Source organism: Monodon monoceros, unplaced genomic scaffold (assembly GCF_005190385.1).
Source record: "Monodon monoceros isolate NGI ecotype Baffin Bay Population unplaced genomic scaffold, NGI_Narwhal_1 Super_Scaffold_11, whole genome shotgun sequence".
Classification (NCBI taxonomy): domain Eukaryota; kingdom Metazoa; phylum Chordata; class Mammalia; order Artiodactyla; family Monodontidae; genus Monodon; species Monodon monoceros.
In genome coordinates, this window is record NW_021703767.1 from 141,994,091 (window position 1) to 142,007,384 (window position 13,294).

Below are 13,294 nucleotides of genomic sequence, written 5' to 3' on the forward strand. Positions count from 1 at the left end.
ACAAGTAAATATGAAACAATCACAGTTATTACAGGCAGAAATCACAGAATTCTGGACACCTTAAAAATCATCCTATTAGCTTTTCTATTAGTGCTTCAACTGTACAATATAATTCACCATCATTCAATATAATTCACAAAACACATAAAAGCACAACCATGTGTTCTATCTATCTAAAACAACACTAGCAAGTGAGCATGACATATATTATTATATCCACTTTATCAAATAAAAAGATCTCTCTCTCGACCATATTCAAGACAGTGGTATCTCTGGGAAGAAGGAGAGGGGAAAACAATCTCGGAACATATATGGGGATTCTCATTCCTATCTTTAATATTTTATTATTAAAAATAAAAAAATATATATGAAGGAGATATATGGCATAATGTTAAGATCTGATAAAGTCTGATGCTGGGCACAGGTGTTTGATCTGTTATATGCTATTCTTGTATTTATGTTTGATACGTTTCAAAATAAAAAAACTATAGAAGAAAAAAAAACTACAGAGAATATTAAAAGGCCAAAATACATTATGTTCTTTTTTTTTTTTTTTTTTTTACATTATGTTCTTGAATGGAAAAACGCAAAGTTGTTAACTCTCCGCAAATTAACCTGTACTTTAATGCAATCAACTGAAATTACAAAATAATTTTTCATAAACTTTAACAAGCTAACTGCAAAATGTGAAAGAGGAAAGGCACAAAATGGTCAACACAACTTTAAGAATGAGATAAATTTGTCTACAGTACATCAAAACACATTACAAAATTCTAATTAAAATATTGTGATACTGATAAAGAATAGACAGAGATGAATGAAACAAAGCAAAGAGTCCTGAAAGACAGATTTCTAAGTGATACACAGTATTTAATAAAGTTAGCCTTTAAAGTAGTTCTAAGAGGATGGATTGTTCAACAAATGGTATTGGGATGAGTAGCTATCCAAATATCAGATCCCTACTACATTCATATATATAAACACTATACACAGAGAGGGAATATTATAAAAGTAACAGAAGTTTACGTTTATGACTTTGGTTTAGAAAACAAAACACAACTGTAAAAACAAAAAAAATAATTTTCTCATATTAAAATTTGTAACTTTTGAATTTCAAGATACACTGAATGAAATTAAAGAATACTGAGAGAAAAATGTAATGAGCCTATCAAAGAAAAGTATACAGAATATATTAAGAACGTCTATAAATCAGTAAGAATATTAACAGAACCCATTAGAAAAATTAGTAAAGTCCATAAAAGAAGTTCAATAATTTCATTAAGTTGAAACAAACACTCCCAGACACTTCTGGTATAAATTGGAAGGCAATTTGTTTGGCAGGGATCCACTGTAGTATAAAAGTATCACACAACCCTTGATACTTTTATATCTAACCCAGTGAAACATTCCTTCATGTAGGCAGGCATGCTTTACAAGGATCTTCACTGCAGCAGCCTTCAGAACAGGGAAATATTGGCGTCCATCAGTGGGGAACTGTATAAATAACAGTGCATGCACACTACAGAGCACTAGGGGGAGGGAAAATGACTTCCAAGACATGCCCGTAAATGAAAATCACCACAGAGCTGAATATATGAGAGATGATACACTTTATTAAACCCATGCAGCGTTATTTATTTTTACAGATAACTATTTATGGGTGGAAATACACAGGAAAAGATATGAAAAGGAACACGTCATGTGGTAATAGCTGTTACCTGCAGAAGAGGAGGTAGAAGACTGACTGGCAGGGAGAGTTCAGCTTTTCCTGTACAACATGAAAGTTTCTCAACAAGGAGATATTCGTGAATGCTGGACTAAAAATGAACTTTAAGAAAAACAGCACTCTCATCCTGTTTTCTCCAACAAGTCCCTACAGCAGAGTGATCTTTTTAAGCATGCAAGGTAGCCTGAGTCGACTGAAACCCTCCGATGGGTTTCCATCTCGTTCAGAATACAAGCCAAAGTCGCCACTCTCGTTCTTTCAGCTGGCCCCTGTGGTAGGCCGAAAAGTAGCTCCCCAAAAGATATCCACACTCTAACCCCTGGAGCCCGTGAATCCTACCAAAGAAGGCAAAAAAAAAAAAAAAAAAAAAAAAAGCCTCTGCAGGTATGATGCAGTAAGGATTCTGAGACAGGGAGATTATCCTACGTACTAAACGGGGGCACTAAATGCAATCACACGTGTCCTTTCAAGAGGGAAGCAGTGGGACACTTTACAGAGGGGAAGGTGACGCAGCGGCAGAGGAGCCGGGTGTGAAGATGCTGGTCTTCTGGACTGCAGTGGTGCAGCCACAAGCCAGACTGCAGGCAGCCCCAGAAGCGGACAGGGGCAGGGAGAGCTTCTCCCCTCCAGCCCTGCCCACACCTTGACTTTGGCCCAGGGATACTGATTACGGACTTCCGGCTTCCGGAGCTGTGAGACAGCACTCTCCTGCTGTTTCGAGGAGCCATGTTTGTGGTAATTTGCTACAGCAGCACAGGAAACTAATGTACCCCCTTTGCCTCTCTCAGCTTTCTGTCTTGCTCCTTTTGCTACGCCGGGTGCCCTCCTTCCATCCCCTAAACGTGCCAAGCTCACTCCCACCCACGGAGCCTTTGCAGTTGCCAATGCCTCTACCAGAAAAGAAGTGTTCCTTCTTTCCTACTTACATTAAAACGCCATTATCCTGCCCTTATATTATACAGTTGACCGTTAATCAATGCAGGGGTTATGGGTGCTGATCTCCCCCACGCAGTGGAAAATCCATGTATAACTTTACAGTCAGCCCTCTGCAGTTCCACATCCACGGATTCAACCAACCTTGGACCATGTAGTACTGTAGCATGTCTTTAGAGAAAGAAAATCTGCGTGTAAGCGGGCCCGCACAGTTCAAACTGTGTTGTTCAAGGGTCAACTGTATACACAATCTTAGAAGTTGCATTCTGATGTGATGAAATTATGGATGGCTTATCTTCCCCCTATTTCCTGAATTTTCTACATAAAACAGGTATTACTTTTATAATTAGAGGGAAAAAATGCCAGGGCAAACGTCAGCAGGGACATTGCTAACTATGTCTCCTCTGCAGGGCTCAGCACACACACAACATGACAGTAAGTACCTGCTAAATAGGCATGTATGTCAGGCATCACGTACAGGACCACAGTACTTTGAAATGGACAGAGCCTCCGTGACCACATGCTGATAAGCATCCTTGTTTTATAAATAGAAAAAAACCAAAAAACCCTGTTAATTCAAGAAGAGGAAGAACTGTTTCAAGGTCTCACAACAAACCTGTAGCTTAAGTAAGTTTGGGGAAAGGGCACTTCTCTGACTCTAGGCCCCTCTGGCCTTCCTGTCTCACCTATGGGGGGTGGGTCACAGGCCCGAGCATAAGGCCCCCTAAGACCCTGAGATTTAACCCTAAGATTACAGAATGCTCCTCTCCCACACCTCACCACCACACCAACAGGACTCCGGTACAACAACAGGGGATGATTACAACTAAACCATCTGCAGGATGCAGACTCGAGCTAAGGAGGGGTCCTTAGGGAAGCCCACAGACAACAGAGGGACCCCAAGAACACCAGAGGAACCCAAAGCCCCTGACACTTACAGCAAACATTAAGCACAATGTCGTTAACGGTGTCCAATTCCTAGTAAAATGGACATTTACACCTTTCACAAAAGGCCTGTTCACCTCAGTTCCTATTACCCAATACATCGTATCCAACATTTAACAAAAAAATTACGAGGCATGCTAAAAGGCAAGGAAAAACCTGAAGGAAAGAAAAAAGTCTGAAGAGGTAAAGCAAAGCATCAGAACCACTCATATACGGCACAAATTTTGGAATTAGGGAAGTTAAAATTACTATGATTAATATGTTTGGGGCGCTAATGAGAAAGGTAGACAACATGTGAGAACAATGTAAGCAGAAGGATGGAAACTCTAAAAAAATGCTAGAAACCAAAAATGCTCTAACAGAGATAAAGAATGCCTTTCACGGGCTCATCAGTAGACTGGACACAGCCAAGGAAACAATCACTGAGCCTGAAGACAGGTCAACAGAAACATCCCAAATGGAAACTCAAAGAGGAAAAAAGAGAATAAAAACAAACAAAGGAACAAAACACCTAGAACATCCAATTATGGTGGGAGAATTTAAAAAATGGACCAGAACATCTAACAATGGTGGGAAACGGTTGATAAATAAAGGTAGAATTGGATACCCTATTTTGGAATATCAGAAGGAAAAGAAAGAGAGAAAGGAGCAGAAGAGATATCTGAAGTAATAATGGCCAAGAATGTTCCAAAATTAATGAGGCACCAAACCACAGATCTGGGACGCTCAGAAAACACCAACCAGGATAAGTACCAAAAAACTACACATATGCACATCATATGCAAACTGAAGAAAACTAAAAACAAAGAGAAAATCCTGAGTGAAGCTGGGGATGGAGGGGGAGGTGAGGGGCACAGGTGGGAGAAACCTAAAGAAGAATAAAGATAGAAATTACGGTGGACTTCTCCTCATAAACAAGCAGGCAGCAGAGTGAACAGAAATTTAAAGTGTCATTGACTGAAAAAAAAAACCCCAGCAACCTAGAATTCTACATCCCAGTGATATTATCCTTCAACAGTGAAGGAGAAATAAAGACTTTATGAGGCAGAAAAAAACTGAGGGACTTCACCTCTAGTATACCTGCCCTGAAAGAAACAGTAAAAGAAGTTCTTCGGGAAGAAGAAAAGTGATGGTCATAAACTCCGGCCTGCATACAGGAAGAGCATCAGGGGAAGAATGCATGAAAGTAACATAAAATCTGTTATTTTTCTCATTCTTACTTAGTCTAAAAAGTAACAGCTTAAATAATAACAATAGCAATGTACTGAGTGATTACAGTGTCTGGGTAAGTGAAATGAATGACAGCAGAGTCTCGAGGGATGGGAAGGAAGAATTGAGACATTCTGTTGAAACGTATATGCACTACATACGAAGCAGCATAATGTTTTTGAAGGAGGGGGAGGGATAAATTGGGAGTCTGGGATTGACATACACACACCACTATATAATGGATAAACAAGGACCTACTGTATAGCACAGGGAACTCTACTCAATACTCTACAATAAGCTGAATGGGAAAAGAATCTGAAAAAGAATAGATACATGTATCTGTATAACTAAATCAATTTGCTGTACACCTGAAACTAACACAACATTATCAATCAACTATACTCCAATATAAGATAAATTTTTTTTTAAATTGGAAAAAAAATGTTTACTGTAAACTGGGGCAACCACCAAAAAAATACTACAGAACCCCCTAGAAAGGACAGTATTAAGAAATGACTTAACAGATAAAAACCAATTACATAAAAACTCAAAGTAAAAATGCTGAAGTTGGAAAAATTTAACAACTAAAATCCGAAGACCATTAATGAAAATAACAAATAATTATTGCTTGATGAATGTGGCAGGCACTGTTCTGAGCCATTTACATGTACTATCTCAGTTATCTCTTAAAATTATCATTCCTATTTTCAAATGAAGAAACTGAGGTAAGGAGATTAAACTACTTGCTCAGTAAGAGTCAGAGCTGAATTTATACCCAGGTAGCTGGCTTCTATGTCCACACTCTTTATCAGTAACTGTCTATTAAAGGGAGTCAGTGGTCTAATCACATGAATTAATTTTGAGTAAGGTTCTTCTCCGATTCACATTAAAATCTTCTAATAATGCCATCATATATTCCATGGACTAAAGATCTACTATATCTGAAAAAAAAATCATATATCAATGATTAAACTGCAAATACACATTCCAGTGTGCATGAGGTGTATGCAATAAAAAATTATACTACTGTACTTCTTAAAAATCCAAATAGAACTGGGTTACGTATTTACAATGTAAACAGCAAAAGGCACCATTTCAGCATTCCCATTTATTTAGCAATGATACATATTTAGCAATGAATGGTTATGTAAAGCCACTACCTTTATCCAATTTTCTAGCTCTAGATAACTTTTCTTGTGATCTCCTTTTTAGTTCTTGGACTGGAATACAAGCCAGCACTTTCTCCTGGACAGCAAGGTTCTCATAGACCAGTACATGCTGAATGTTGGACTGAAGAGCTTTTAGAATGACTGAATCACCAGTAGTAACCTAACAGAAAGAAAATAATGAAATTAGCTTTTCTCCATATGCTATAAAAATAATAACACCGGTTCTATGTTAAACATAATAAAAACACACGGGTTCTATGATTTCACAGATAAAGAATGCATGGATTCATTGAAATATAATAGTTATACCCAAAACCTTTACAAAATTAGTATTAGGAGACAGCCATATCTGTATCACAGTCTAAGACACGTCTATATTTTCATCTGAAAGTATGTTACTAAGGATATAAATATTTAGGCAGGGATACGCTGAACTCCTGACCACACACCTGGAACAAGACAGCACTCTAAGCAATGCATCTGACAGCTGTTTCCACTTCAAATCCCTGTAAACGACCATTTTTTTAGAACTTTATAGCGCATAAGCTACCGAGGACTACTCTCAAGGGATCAGGAATTTGGAGGAATTCCTGAGAGGAAAGGCAGATGCAAATGGACTAAAGGAAGAAACAATGGCAATAGGCCCTCTAGAGAGAGTGGTTACAAAAACTAAGAAAAAGTTCTCAAAATAATCCCAAGGAAAAAAAAAAAAAATCCCAAGGAGAGAGGAGCCTGAGGACCCGCAGAGCAGGAAGGGGCCTTGAAGTGAGCGTGAGGAAGGCTGCTGGGCTCCACGGGAGGAACAGCTAGACATTCTGGTCACCACTGTTAACAAAAAAGTGTGTCTCTGGGCAGTGAGGGCGGACGCTTAGACTTCTAAAAGGAAAGACGAGTGCCCCCGGCTCAGAAGAGGCGCTGCTCAGGCAAAGCCCACCTGGCGGCATGTCCTGTCCCTCCCCACAGGGGCTGAAACCACATGCGGTATTCACAGATAGGCTAGCAGGGACTCTCAGACCCCTGTGAATCTACAACAACCCGTATTGTTGAGAAGATGCACTAGAATCAACAGCAGAAGAAGGAACCCTGTGGCAATGGCAGCAAATACAGAAAAAGACTAAAAAAAAAGTCTGTCTTTAGAAATGCAAGAGTACACTGGAGTCAGAGAAAGAAAACTATGGATCTTGGAAATTAAAAATGTAAACACTGAAATGAAGCACAGATGATGTGTCAAACAGCAGAACAAACACAGCTAAGTGATCAATCAATTAGAAGATTGAGACATTTTCTGAGGATGCAGTACAAAAGAACAGATAGACACTGAGGATAAACCCCCGAACTTCCCAAATCCAGCTAACAGGAAGTCTAGAAAGTAGAGTAGAAACAAATGGAAGAAAAAACTTCTCAAAGAAATAATGGAAAATGTCTGAGAGCTGAAGAAAGAGCCAGTGTGAATGGGAAAACAAAAACAAAAACTATACCAGGTATGTAATAGTGATATTTCATGACAGTAAAAAGGATTAAAAACAAAATACTAAAAGCCTTCAATGATATCAGACATCTCACTGGAAACAACGGAGTAAAATCTCTGAAATACTGAGAGAAAATGAGAACATACGACGCATACCCAGGCAAACTAATTACATAGAAGGGCAAAATAAACACATTTTCTGATATGTAACAATGCAGAAAATATATCACTCCCAAATCCTATTTTAAAAAATTATTAGAAAAGTTATTGTCCCCCCCAAATATAATATAGCCAAAGTAAATAAATAGAACTCCAAGGAGTAGAACCTGGGATAAAAGAGCAGGAGCGAGTTAAATAAAAACCAAACAAACTAGTTAAACTTAAGTTCCGATTGTTATAAATAAATAATGATAATTGAAAAGCAAAATCTAAGAAAGGTGGCAGGGAAGGGAGAAGAGTAAATCCTTTCTAAGGTTCCTGTCTTGTTGTAAGATGTTGGTAGAAAAATACAAAGTAAATACCTGCATTAGAAATTTAAAGAGAATAATGAGAAGACTAAAAGGAGGATACTTAACTTCCTAATTTTTAGAGGGAAAATAATGGAAGAAAACTTGATCCATCTAAACAAAAACAGAAAAAGAAAAAAAAAAACAAGAAGGACACAGACAACACAAAATAAGATGTCAAAAGTAAGTTCAAACATATTAGAATTATAGTAAATAGGAATGGATTAACCTGTTTATTAAAAGGCAGAGATAGATTAATTTAAAAAATAAAAACCATTACCAAATAGTTACTGTAATGTCAGGAATGTCAGGCACTGTATCAAGCACTGGGCATGGGTGCACAAAACAGACATCATCACTTTACAGTCTGAAGGGGAAGGCATTAAACAAGAAACGAGAGAATCTTCACATGAAGTCGACAGATGTTTGTGTGCATATGTGTTAGATGATGGAAAAATAATGGAAACCAAACCAGACAAGGACATTATCCTCACAGAGTAGGAAGTCTGTGGACACAGAAACAAATATTGCTACAATGATGCTAATTTACTCAAATATTTAAGGAGCCTTTATTACCTGTTAGGTACGGGGGATATAAGGGTTAGACAGTTTATTCATATGTACAGTAAGAGTTATAAAGCAAACACAGAGGACAGTGTAACTGTACAACTAGAATTCCCTGGAGAAATGATATTTGCAGTAAAATATGAAGGATGAGACGCAGCTGGTAACCAGGGAAGGGAGAAGACCATTCCTGTCACAGGGAGCAACGTGTAGGTAGCCGGGGAGTCTGCACAGGGGGATACACTTAACATGCTGTGAAGGATCAGAGAGAAAGTCAGTGTGTCTGGAGCACAGAGCACCCAGGGGAAATGATGGTGCGAGCTGAGCAAGAAGTTGGGCTGGGGAAGCATCTAGATCTTCCCTGTCTCTTTCCAATGTAATGGGAAGCTATTAAAGAGACCTAAGCAAGGGAGTAAAATGATCAGATTTGTGTTCTCTGATTCTGACACCAGCTGTAGGGGGGAGAAGGCAGGCCTCAGAAGACTCACTGGGGGACCACTGCCGAACTCTGAGGGAGCGGAGGCTTAAACCAGCGTGGGGACAGAGGCGGTAGAATAGTGAATGGATACGAAAAACATGTAGGAAGTAGAATCAACAAATCCTAGTGACTGAACCGTGGGGTCAGGGGGCAGTTAGGAAAGTAGAAAAATATGTGGGAATGATTCACATATGAGCAACTGGGTCAATGGTTGAACCACTTATAATAGGAGAAACACCAGGAAATGGTCAACTGAGCTAAAAACTACGAACGGTCAAATAAAAATGAACTGAAAAAAGTCCATTAAATTTAGCAGCATGGAGATCACTGATGATCTTAGTAATAAGTTTTGTAACAGTGTTAATAAGGAAAACAAGTTTTAAGAGACTCAGTGGTATAAGTGGTGTCCCAAAGTGGGCCAGGTGCCCCAAAGGAGCTGTACAAAGTGGTCCACTGGGATAGGGACAGAAAATATTACAACTTCTATTTATATTATTTTTTTGTCCAAAAAGTAAAGCAATTTATTATAATATTTAATATTTGGATCAATGGTGGCTTCCTCCCAGGCTACAGAAGCCATCCTGAGGGAAGAAAGTCCCACAAAGTGGAGGGGTTCACAGTGGCACGCTCACTCCTACTTCTGCTCCCATGATGCTACAAACTTCTGCAGTTCAAATGTGCCTGGTTCAGTGGATTTACAGATTATACTATGCGGTTTTAACTAATTTAACCCTCAACCTGGCTTAAAAAAGATTTCAAAGACCTCTAGGCACTGAGGCTAATACTTACAATGTAAGCACATGTGGAGTGTTACAAGAAGAAAATGGCAGGGCTAACCCATCTATTATTTTAGTATGAGCCCCTTCAACAGCCATATTTTAATGCTAAAAAAAAAAAATCACAATCTACTGAGATCTGACAAACAAAATGATCAAGAGTATTTAAAATAAGACATGTCTACGTTCTTGAAATGATATAGTGTTAATACGTTTTTTAAATTAAAAATGTTACTTATTTTCTAGCTCCTCTTTACCTTGTTTTATAATGTATCGAGTACACTGGCATACTAGTATATGTATATAATTTATAAACAAATAAATACACATTGAGAGGACATGCTCAGAAATGTTTTACTGACGGGGCACATGTTAGAATGAGGAGACCTGCAAGACAAGTACATGAGGAGTACAGATGCAGGGACGCGTACTGGGGATTCTCCCTGAAAGTTGCTGTGAAGAGGAAGTGAGAAATACAGGAATGCACGATCCAGGGATACTTGTGTGACGGCTTGTTTCTAAGAGCTACATGAGAGGTTCATAAACGTTAATCTGCTTGGGAAGAATGCAGGTTTCCAAGCTCCCCCCTCTCTTTCTGGCTCAGCCTGTCTGGGGTTTGTCCAGGAATCTGCGTGTCCAGGTTATTCTGATGCCAATGGTCCAAGCTTAGATGAAAACTGGCCTAAAGCAAGGTTTCAATGCCACTGAGAAGAACCTCCAAGAAAAGGGGCAGGTCAAGACTGCACAGTCCCCCTGCGATCCCACGGTGAACAGAGGAGAGGAACACAGGTACAGAGGACGGGCTGGCCTTTAGTGGGTGCAGACACATTTACTCTACTAACAGATGACAGAAGAGATGGGGCAGACCTGAAGGTGGGAAACCCAGGGCACCCACAGCAGGAAGGAGTGTGCTTTTTACCAGAATTGACACAGAAACAAACAAACAAGCAAACAGGGATGTCTCCATTTTTACTTGAAAGAATTCCTATAAAGAGGAGACCCTTACGGTTGTTATTTATTTATTTTTACACACAGATTTTCATTTACTGAGAGGGTAAGAACTCATCCAAAGAATTTTTATTTTCATTTTTCACTCTGGAAATTACCTCCTTCACTGTGGTTTTTAATGGCACTCAAACAATCTTGAAGAATAAAGTTTATTTTCTTTGCCTTATTTCTTTAAATACTCATTAGCACAGTGCCAAAAAAAACTAATTCATAAAAATAGAAGTTTGCTGATTGCATGACCATTATAGCAGCTGGGTAACCATGTAGATGAGGCAACAGTTAATTGCTTAAGAGTTAAAAGTTATTTGGAATACAAATGGGAGTTTAAAACGTGAAATCTGTTTTAGAGCAAAAAAGATTTTTTTCTTCACTAATCATACCTGGATTCCAATTATTTGGTTTCTAATGTGAGATATTTAAGACTCTTTATAAGAAAACAAGTACAATGTGTATTTTTGTCAAATCACACAAAATAGAAGCAGTGATAGAAGCAGTGGAATTTGGATCAGCAAATTTACTTCTTTAGTAAAGGACAAGGCTTCTCAAGCCCACCAGCCCTCTTTCTACCTTTTTACAACCCTTTGCTTCAATGGCTTTTAAATTTAGAACCTGTTTTCTTAACATAAAAGTTATGTTTAATAAATTTTTAACGACAGTTTTAATCAACTTGTGACTTCAATAAACATTTCTTACAAAAACCGCTTTATTCTATTTGTAACAGTAATAAATGTTGCAGAAAGTTTTCAGGAAATACTGAATGGTATAAATAATGTGAAATCACTATAATTTCACCACTCAGAGAAAACTATAGCTAAGATATCTGTGTACAGCTTTCCAGACCTTTTAAAAATGAACATATTTATGCATGTGTGTTTTTAATAAGAAAAATGGAAATACACACAAACACACAACATATGTTGTTTAATTTTGGAATTCTTAGTTTACCTTTTTCACCACATAATAATTGTCTTCATGTCAAAATATACCACATCATCATTTCTAAAGGATATTAAGAATGCCAATGTAAATATGTGTCATAATTGCCTGTTGAAAGTATGTAAATATATGTTACTTTTAAGAATGGTTCACGAACAAGAAACTGAACATTTAAATCTTGTGTCCAAGGGAGACAAGGAGGAGATTTCTCCTCTTACAAAGTTTGCATATAGATCCAGACTAAGAAGTTGTCTTATGAGATTTAAATAGTTTAAAAATCGACTAACTCAGAGGTGCACAGCCAGGGGAAGAAGACGCCAGGGCGGCCAGGAGGCTGAACCCGAGTGCTCTTTCATGCTGGGCTCCTACCGTTTTAAGTCTGCATTTGAAGGTTCTGCAATTCTGACTTAACTCTTTAACATCTTCAAGATGGAACAAATTTGACTTTGATGTGGAGACTAGAGAAGGGCTTTGCATACAATAAGCAGAATTGGTGTCAATTTAAAATTATAAACAGAACAGAGAGGAGACAAGATGGTGGAGCAGAGGGGCCTGAGCTCATCTCCTCTCAGGAAAACAGCAAAATAATAACCAACTGCTGAACAACCATGGATGAAAAAGACTGGAACCTACCAAAAAAGATATTCTACACCCAAAGACAAAGAAGAAGCCACAGTGAGACGGTAGGAGGGGCGCTTTCACTGTGTAATCGAATCCCACACCCACCAGGTGGGCAACCCACAAACTGGAAAATAATTATTTCGCAGAGGTTCTCCCACAGGAGTGAGACTTCTGAGCCCCATGTCAGGCTCCCCAGCCTGGGGGTCTCACATCAGGAGGAGGAGCCCCCAGAGCATTTGGCTTTGAAGGCCAGCAGGGCTTGAGTGCAGGAGCTCCACAGGACTGGGGGAAACAGAGAATCTGCTCTTGGAGGGCGCACACAAGGCTTCACATGTGCTGGGACCCAGGGCAAAGCAGTGACATCATATCAGCCTGGACCAGACCTACCTGTGGGTCTAGGAGGGTCTCCTGGGGAGGCGGGGGTCAGCTGTGGCTCATGTAGGCTCCAGTGCTGGGACACCTCAGTCGAAGCAACCAACAGGGTGGGAACACAGCCCCACCCATGAGCAGACAGGCTGCCTAAAGATGTCCTGAGCACACAGACACCTCTAAACACACCCCTTGACATGGCCCTGCCCATCAGAGGGACAAGACCCAGCTCCACCCACCAGTGGCCAGGCACCAGTCCCTCCCACCAGGAAGCCTGCACAAGCCCCTGGACCAACCTTACCCACCAGGGGGCAGACACCACAACCAAGAATTACAGTCCTGCAGCCTGAGAAACAGACCACAAACACAGGAAGTTAGACAAAATGAAACGGCAGAGAAATATGTTTCAGATGAATGAACAAGATAAAGCACCAGAAGAACAACTAAGTGAGGTGGAAATACGCAATCTGCCTGAAAAAGAATTCAGAGTAATGGTAAAGATGACCCAAGATCTTGGAAAAAGAATGGAGGCACAGACTGAGACAATACAAGAAATATTTAACAAAGAGCCAGAAGATTTAAAGAA

General features: G+C 39.3%; 1 protein-coding gene across 2 annotated transcripts in view; it reads right to left on the bottom strand.

Moving 5' to 3' along the window:
* NGLY1 (N-glycanase 1) overlaps positions 1 to 13,294 on the bottom strand; it is a 62,682-nt gene that overhangs the window by 20,303 nt on the left and 29,085 nt on the right. For both annotated transcript variants that reach the window (XM_029214273.1, XM_029214272.1), the window contains exon 4: positions 5,974 to 6,142. In XM_029214273.1, the coding sequence (XP_029070106.1) occupies positions 5,974 to 6,142 (169 nt within the window). The remainder of the gene's footprint in view (positions 1 to 5,973; positions 6,143 to 13,294) is intronic.